Source organism: Sturnira hondurensis, unplaced genomic scaffold (assembly GCF_014824575.4).
Source record: "Sturnira hondurensis isolate 20B ecotype Veracruz unplaced genomic scaffold, ASM1482457v3 Scaffold0021632, whole genome shotgun sequence".
Taxonomy (NCBI): Eukaryota; Metazoa; Chordata; class Mammalia; order Chiroptera; family Phyllostomidae; genus Sturnira; species Sturnira hondurensis.
Window position 1 is genome coordinate 4108861 of NW_028094263.1, and position 7768 is coordinate 4116628.

At 48.0% G+C, this 7768-nt stretch overlaps 1 protein-coding gene and 1 non-coding gene across 2 annotated transcripts; both read right to left on the reverse strand.

Moving 5' to 3' along the window:
- Positions 1 to 2891: 2891 nt before the first annotated feature.
- Positions 2892 to 2963, reverse strand: TRNAC-GCA (transfer RNA cysteine (anticodon GCA)). The gene has a single exon. It is a non-coding gene; the product is annotated as a tRNA-Cys (tRNA).
- Positions 2964 to 3666: 703 nt separating this feature from the next.
- Positions 3667 to 6925, reverse strand: SPMAP1 (sperm microtubule associated protein 1). Its single transcript, XM_037033490.1, has 3 exons — positions 6719 to 6925; positions 4800 to 4899; positions 3667 to 3923 (listed from the first exon to the last, which is right to left on the reverse strand). The coding sequence occupies exons 1-3, from the start codon at positions 6923 to 6925 to the stop codon at positions 3766 to 3768; spliced, it is 465 nt and encodes a 154-aa protein (XP_036889385.1). The 3' UTR covers positions 3667 to 3765.
- Positions 6926 to 7768: the final 843 nt, after the last annotated feature.

Here is a 7768-nt window from a genome sequence, read left to right on the forward strand (position 1 = left end):
GAGCTACACCAGCCAGGGCTGGTTTAAGTAATTTCTTAGAGAAGGAAAATCCGGTAGAGAAAACACTGAACTGAAAGCAGGGATTAGCTGCCTTGTGGTGAAATACTCCACCAAGTTCTGACCCCCACCAGCCTGTTTGAGGCACTCCTCATTCTTTTGTGATGCATTCTTTCCTTCTGAATATTGTAGCCAGGGCCCTGTGAGGACAAAAGGAAGGGAAATTAGAAAGTCTCTCTTCCACACTACAGTGGCCAACTAGTACTAGACTACTTGCAAGAGTCTCAGCTGACCTTCCTGAACCTTCCTCAGCAATGCCAGGTAGAACTGGATGCAAAGCCACCAGAGTTTCTAGGCTATCACAAAGACAGAAAAGATTCACTGATTCCGTAGGAAACCATTGGACTTGAGATTGGGACTTAAGTATGAAGCAAGATTTTACTGCTACAATAGGTCCAAATTGCTTTAAGTGGTTAAGTGTGTTAAAGGCAGTTTCAGTATTGTCCTGGCAAGTGTCAGTCAAAACACAGACACCACAAACAGGGCAGGAAACTGAACGCAGCTTTCATTTGATCAAATGTGTGTGGATAGAATTACGTCTACTGTTCAGCCAACAACGGCTGTTGTATGAGGAGCATCCAGTGTATGCCTAGCATGTAGACATTTTGCACTGTGGCCACGATGAAGAAATGAGTGAATGAATGAATACAAGAATATGAAAATTCTTTCCTGGCCATTGTAAAGAGAGAGCAAGGACACCAAAGTGGTCACTCCTAAGGAATTCCAACTCAAGAGATAGGCCCCAAATGATGGAGATTTACAATGAATAACACTTAACATAGGACAAGAATCTCTAAATGGAAAGAAATGGAACCACCAAGTACATCATTGAAGAACTTCGGAACATCAAGAACAAAAATCCTGATTTTTCAGAGAGAAACAGGTCACATATGGGCATAAGAATGACATCAAGTTTATCAAGAAAATCTTTAGAAGACAATGTAGATTTGCAAACCTCTGAAAAAAACTTTTCAAGAATTCTTTACAAAGAATTCAAAGGTTCGGGGAAAACAAAGATATTTTCGGACTTAATGCAAGTACTTAAACATTTTGCCTCCCCTATGTTCTTTCTCAGGAAGCCCCTGGGGGTCATTTTCCACCATATAAAGGAGGAAACCAAGAAAAAGCAGGACCAAATACAGGAAATGGAGAGAGTGCAACACAGAGGAGAGGGAACAGGAATTCCCAAGGCACCAGCTGATGGCAGGCCTAAACATCCTGAAGCAGAAGAATGAAGGTGTCAGAAGACTGCTTTGAAAAAATTAATTTGAAGCCCTGGCTGGTGTAGCTCAGTGGATTGAGCGCGGGCCTGCGAACCAGAGGATCACGGTTCGATTCCCAGTCAGGGCACATGCCTGGGTTGCAGGCAGGTTCCCTGCAGGCCAACTCCCAGGAGGGAATGCACGAAAGGCAACCATACATTGATGTTTCTCTCCCTCTCCTTCCCCTCTAAAGATAAATAAATAAAATCTTTTTTTAAAAAAGAAAAATTTAATAGGTTTGGACCAAGTGAGTAATTGTACTGGATTCTGTTGCAGAATTTGAAAATAATTGTCAACAGTCGCAAGGAAAAACATAAATAAAAAATAAGGTAATTGTCTTCAAGAAAAAAATTTTATGGAAGGAAATACTGTCATAATACATATAGATTAACTTAATTGTAAATAGTAATCGTAAATGTGAACATAATTGATTTAATAGAAAAATTTGATCTAATTTTAGCAAATGGAAAATAGAAAGGTGTAAGACTGCAAATCCTTGACCGCTACAACTGGAAACCGATAAATGATCATGCTCTCTCCTTAGAGGTTGCTTTGGAGAGGAAAAGGTGTTGTAATATACTCATTTTTGCACTTGAACACTCCTCCAGTTCTGGAGGAGTACCTCGTGCTGTCAAACTTGGTGAGCAACGCTTTCTCCTCCGATATCTGGCATAAATCAGCACATGCATCAGACTGCAGTTTGATCAATCAGATGGTTCCACTTGGCTTTTTTTTTAACTCAAGAAATTGTCCTAAGATGCAGGTGCTGCTGGAACAACATTCATGGTGTAGCAATGGGAGCCCCGGGGTGGTGGCACCCATAGCGGACACTTCCAAGGTCAAGACCTGAGCTGGATTCGCCTGCATGGCGGCCCCTCGGTTCATTGCTTTCTGATGTAGGTTCTCCAGCTTCCCATCAACTCTGAGTTCACCAACCCTGCAGGAGACTGCTTTTCTGCTTAAGGTGGCCAGGGTGGATATCTGTTCCATTCCGAGAACCAGGACGAAAGTGCCCCTAACCCTGGAGAGAGAGGATTATGCAGCAACACAAGCAAGAGTCCAGGCAGAACTATCCCTTCAAATTGTAGAAAAGGTCCAATTTGAAATTATGTCTAGAAAAAGTGGGTATTTTCAAAAGAGATCTCTCTCTTGAGGTACAAACAAAAGCATTGCCTCTGACAGCTGTGTGTGACGGTGTCAGCTTCCTCTAGACTGAAAAGTTCCCTGACAGGGACACACTGTCATCTTTTAATTCACGATATAGCCTTCCATGTACTAAGCTCTCAAAAATGCATGTTGCATCAGATTGCTAAATTTGTGTTCACAACTCAGACTTAAGATTTAGAATTTCCTAGGGGACTGTTTCTTTTTTTTAATTTATCGGGGTGACATAGTGTGTCTTAATTGAATCCCAGCAGATTCTCCTGGGGTCTGTCCTAACTGGTCATTTGGAATGTGGAAGGAGCTAGTAGTATTTCGGGCACTGAGATGAGAGTTCTTTATCTTTAGTAACTTTGTGGTTGGAAGCTGAGGTGTTTATAATCCTTGTAATGGAAGAGAAAAATAATGGGAAGGGGGCACCCGGATTTGAACCGGGGACCTCTTGATCTGCAGTCAAATGCTCTACCCCTGAGCTATACCCCCTGCACCCATCTTGTGTGTCCTCCTTGTCCACTTGTGGTGACTCAATATAATGAGGTTCCACCCACATTCAAGTCCTGGCAAGCTTTGTGTTTTAAAGCCCCACCTTCTTTTGTATCCATCATCTGCTTTGGCTTTTCTCCTGGCCACTAATACACTGGGTTGGGGCACTTCAAATAAACAGCCTGGAAACTAGCCGTAAGGGACACTGACACGGCATTGGCAGAGAAAAGCGTCCGCAAGCACAATGTTACTGTGTCAGAATCCTTGGGTTAAAAAAGCCCCTCAGATACCACCTTGTTCTCGCCTGGCCTCTGGATGAACTCAAAGTGGAAAGGAGAAGGAAATGTCAGTTCTTTGGAATGGGCTGACAGGAAAACCAGGAAATCCTTTCCAGGGCAGCCAACAGCCAGTCCTTGTGGCCCACTGCTTGCTCCATTCGGAAATGGTAGCCAGCTTCTGACCTGGCCCTGCTGATGCCTGGGGAAGAGTCCCGTCGAGGGTTAGGTAGTGTGGCTCCTCCTTACCACAATGGCAGGGGAGAGCGAGGCCTCTCAAGCTTGGCACTCGTTGGCTGGAGTGTGAGGACACAGGTCTGAGAAATCCTTGTCCTCTCACCTCCTCTGCATTGGGGAAGAGGAGCTCAGAGTAGAGAAACTAGCTTGCCCCCTCCCCCTCCCTCAGGGAAGAAAGAGCACACTTAGAGGCGCAGGTGAAAAACAGTTTTTATACAGAATATCATTGAGTTCACCTAAACATCCATCGTAGAAATTCAGGTTGAGGAGTGTGAATGGAAAGGCTGCTGTTAGAAGAGAGGAAATTGGGTGACCTCTCCAAAGACAGATGAGCGCTGGCGGAGGGCCGGGGTGTTCCTGCGATAGCCAAACCGACCATTGAACCCCCTGCTCATTTTCAGGTCAGCATTGTAGTAGCTGTGCCCAGTCACCTGCTGGAGGGAATGCCCTTGGGGGTGGAGAGAGAGGCCTGAACCTGCATTCAGCCCCCTCTTGCTTTCTCCACTCCCACAGGGCTGGTGTTAGGGTGCCAACCCAGCTGCACTTGCTGTGACCCCCATGTCTAGACAAACCCTCAACCCTCGAATGTTTCCAGCCTCTTGACTGAAAAGCCAAGGGTTGGTGCAGTCAAGGAGACAGATGGCTTCCTAGAAACCCAAACTCCTGCCAGCAATAGCGTGCAGGAGGAGGGCGAACAGTACGGGAGGGTCAGAAACTTCTAGGTTTGGCCCAACTTGCCTTGCTCCTAGAAGAACTGACAAATTTTCACCCTTGCCTCTGACCCATCCGGAGAAAATGGATGAGCCCAGTTTGGCTCAAGGGTACAAAGGATCATGTGACTAGAGCATGGCCAAAGGGTGGAGTGGTCGGCATGGGAGCAGGGCTCACCCTGTGAGAGAAACACCTCCCAACTCTCCCTTTCCTGTTGCTTCTTAACTGTGCCTGAAAAAAGAGCAGGACACAGCTTGCTCAGGAGCAATGGGAGGGATACAGGCCTTAGAGTGAGAGAAAGTGGGATTCCAATCCCCTCAGAACCTTCTCAGTAAGTCACTCGAACTCCCTAAGTCTCTGTTGCCTAGGTTGCAACATGGGGTTAGTGTGAGGGTAAAAAGCACCTAACACACAGTAGGTGCTCCCTAATCAAACATAAGGCACACTGTGACACTATCTGCTCACGTATAAGAAAAGCTGGAGGATGCGTTCCCTGGCCTGCCTCCCCCCAACCAGGTCTCTCTACTGGCCTAATTTCTCCCATGGAACCGGGGGATGCGCACCACTCTTCCTAGGGGGACCATGGAGAGGCTGAAAGTAAAGTGGCACTTGCCTGCCCCTGCCCAGCTTCTCCTATTGAGGTATCTCTGCCCTTGCCCGAAGATGTGGAAATAATCCACTATCCAGCCGTCCCTTCCTGTACCGCCGCGGTCCTGAAATGAGGGAGAGAATGCAGAAGACTGTCAGCCTCCATGCTGAGAGACTCACAGGGCAGCCTCCTGAGGCTTGCTGAGGGGAGTGGGCAGGGGTCACCGCCAGGGGTGACAGGGTCAGACAGATTACATGTACCGTACCTGTTGCCCTATATTGCCTCTCAGGGAGGGGCTGGGCAGCTTGGCACTTAAGGACTCAGTGTCTGCCGCCAGACAGGTCCCAGTTCCAGCTCTGCTGAGGACAAGCTGTATGACTTATGCCACTGACCTAGCTTTTCTGAACCTCAATTTCCTCATCAGAAAAAGGAGGGTTGCTGAGAGATTTAAGTCAGATGGCTCCAACGAAGGACTTTGCATAGTAAAGGTTCGATAAACATCTTCATTTAAATGAAAATAATGCCCACCACAAATGGTGGTTGTGGCAATTAAATACTTCAGAAATTTAATTTAAACACTGAAAGTTTCAAAAGTATGTACATTCTATTCTTTTGAGGCTTTAAAATGTTCGTTTTTCTCTTTTTACTCATCGGACTCTGGCTCCTTCTGTCATAAAAGTTACACGAGTGAACAGCAAACACACACTCAAGCATGGCACACCCAGATGTATAAACATATAGGTGTGTACTGAACACGTACGCACACACACAAACACCCGGGATCGCACACTCACACACACACACCCTAAGTTTGTTCACAAAATAGCCCCCATTAAGCCGTATTCATACCACTGTGATATATACGGGCACGAATATTGGAAGCAAGTGGTGAAAGAAATTGGAACCAACAGCCAATAGCTTCAGAATCTTCGATCCCAGGGAGGCGGTCTGCTTGGAGGGGAGGGGCAACACCGCGGAGGCAAAGGCCCGGGCAGGTTCGAGCTCACAGGTCCCGGAGAGCGAGCCCCGCTGCAACGATGACGTCACCAGATAGAGGGCGTGGCCTCTTGGTGGGTCTAAATAGTGTTTTCTTGTTCACTTGAGGGACTTTCGTGCTTTTAGAGAATTGGCGGCGTGATATCACCCCAAAGGGCGGGTCCGTGACATCAAAAAGGACAGTGAAACCAGTTTGACAGTGAAAAAAGAGAAACGGGCTCTTTTTTTTTTTTTTTTAAAGAAAAAGCTTGTTTAGAAAGTTACAGAGATAGAAGTGAGCGGTAGAAGAAATGGACTCAGGAAACCAGTTACAGGGGCAAAAGAAGGGACTCTGGGAACTTAGAGAGAGAAGGGTACAGGTAAAGCGCTTGAGCGGAAGCAGAGCGGGGCAGGAAAGGCGCTGGCGTGCTCCCTGCAGGGAAAACACCGAGAGGCAGGTTTCCAGCCCCGTTCCCCAGGCTTGCAGAAGTCCGAAAGGAGATCATTCTCAAGTTCAGGGGTGGAAGGCGATTCTGCGAGCGCAGTGAGCTCACACTCAACACCTGTCACCTTCCTGGCCCAGGCCCGGGGGAGCAGTTAAGAAAACTGAGGGAGCCCTGGCTGGTGTGGCTCAATGGACTGGGCGCGGAGCCTGTGAACCAGGAGGTCTCAGTTCGATTCCCAGTCAGGGCACATGCCTGGGTTGCAGGCCAGGTCCTGCGGAGGCAACCACACATTGATGTTTCTCTTCCTCTTGCTCCTTCCCTTCCCCTCTCCCTGAAAATAAATAAAGTCTTTTCTAAAGACTTTACCCTTTTTGAAAAACAAAAACAAAAACCAAGGGAGGTGGGAGTAGGGAAGCCTTCTTGGTGAGACGCCAGGATTTGGGAAGTTGGCCCTACCACCAGGGCCAGCCTCTGCAGAAGCGATCAGAGACAGTGGGGTGCTTTGGGGCGCTCCTGATCTACCTGATCAGTTTTCCGCAAAATGGGCGGGACCACATGGCTACTGAAGTACCGGTGGGTGTGGTAGTCCTGCTGCGCGTTGTAAGGCGGAATTGCGGACCAGAGCTTGGGCTTCAGTTGCTCATAGGAGCGGGCCACGGTGCTTACGGCCACCCCATCCAAGATGAAGCTCTTTTCCAACCGCAGAGGACACTCGCACAAGCGCGCCATTCCAACCAGCACAGCCCACCAGGACCTCCCTGGTGGGAGTGGTGGGCCTTAGGTGGGGACCTTCCTGCGCATTGTTACGTGATGTCAAGACCCATAACCCCTGCGTGTGACACACAAACCCTATTGTCCCCCACCCAATGGGTAGTCTCTTAGGGTGGAGGGGGAATCTGCTCTCATTCCCCTCCGCCCCCAGGTGAAGGTTGACCAGGAGGAGACCAAGCAAAACTACTGAGGTGGAAGCGGAGAAGAGAGGGTTACTGAATGCGGGCCTTGAGCTTGCAGTCCCGCCGGGCTTCCCGGTTTCCTTTCGGAGCAAGATTCTCTGTTCCCACTTTATGTACATTTTCCCCAAACTCAGTTCCGCTGAAAATGTTGTTCCCAGAATGGACCCGAGAGTTGAGATAGCATCTACTTCCAGCTCTCAATTTGCAGAACTGGAAGCTGAAGCTCAGATAGGGTGGAATATTCCCTAAATCCATTTAGTGGTAGGCCCAGAACCAAAACTCAGGTCTCCTGACCTCCAGTTAATTCCACTTAAAGTACTTCCCCCTTTCTCACATTTTTAAAAAGATTCTATGTAGAGACGGGAAAGGAGGAAGAAAGAGATGGCGAGAAACATCGAAGCTGACTGAGCTGTGAGGTGAGAGAAACATCCATCGGTTGCTGCCCACATATCCCCATCTGAGGAAAGGCAATTGAAGCCAAGTGCCCTGACCAGGAACTGAACCAGTGATCTTTTGGTTTGTGGAAGGACACCCAACCCACTGACCCACACCAGTCTGGACTGCACGCAATTCTTTTCATCAACTAGTATTCCTCCGCTTGTTAGCTGACCACCCGCCA

Bases quoted from the DNA above. Each gene is read 5' to 3' on its own strand.
- SPMAP1 (XM_037033490.1), bottom strand. From the start codon at position 6,925: ATGGCGCGCTTGTGCGAGTGTCCTCTGCGGTTGGAAAAGAGCTTCATC. The intron at 4,900-6,718 runs GTAGATCAGGAG...CCCTCATTTCAG, and splicing joins TTTTGCGGAAAACTGATCAG to GACCGCGGCGGTACAGGAAG. The intron at 3,924-4,799 runs GCAAGTGCCACT...TCCACCCCCAAG, and splicing joins GAGAAGCTGGGCAGGGGCAG to GGCATTCCCTCCAGCAGGTG.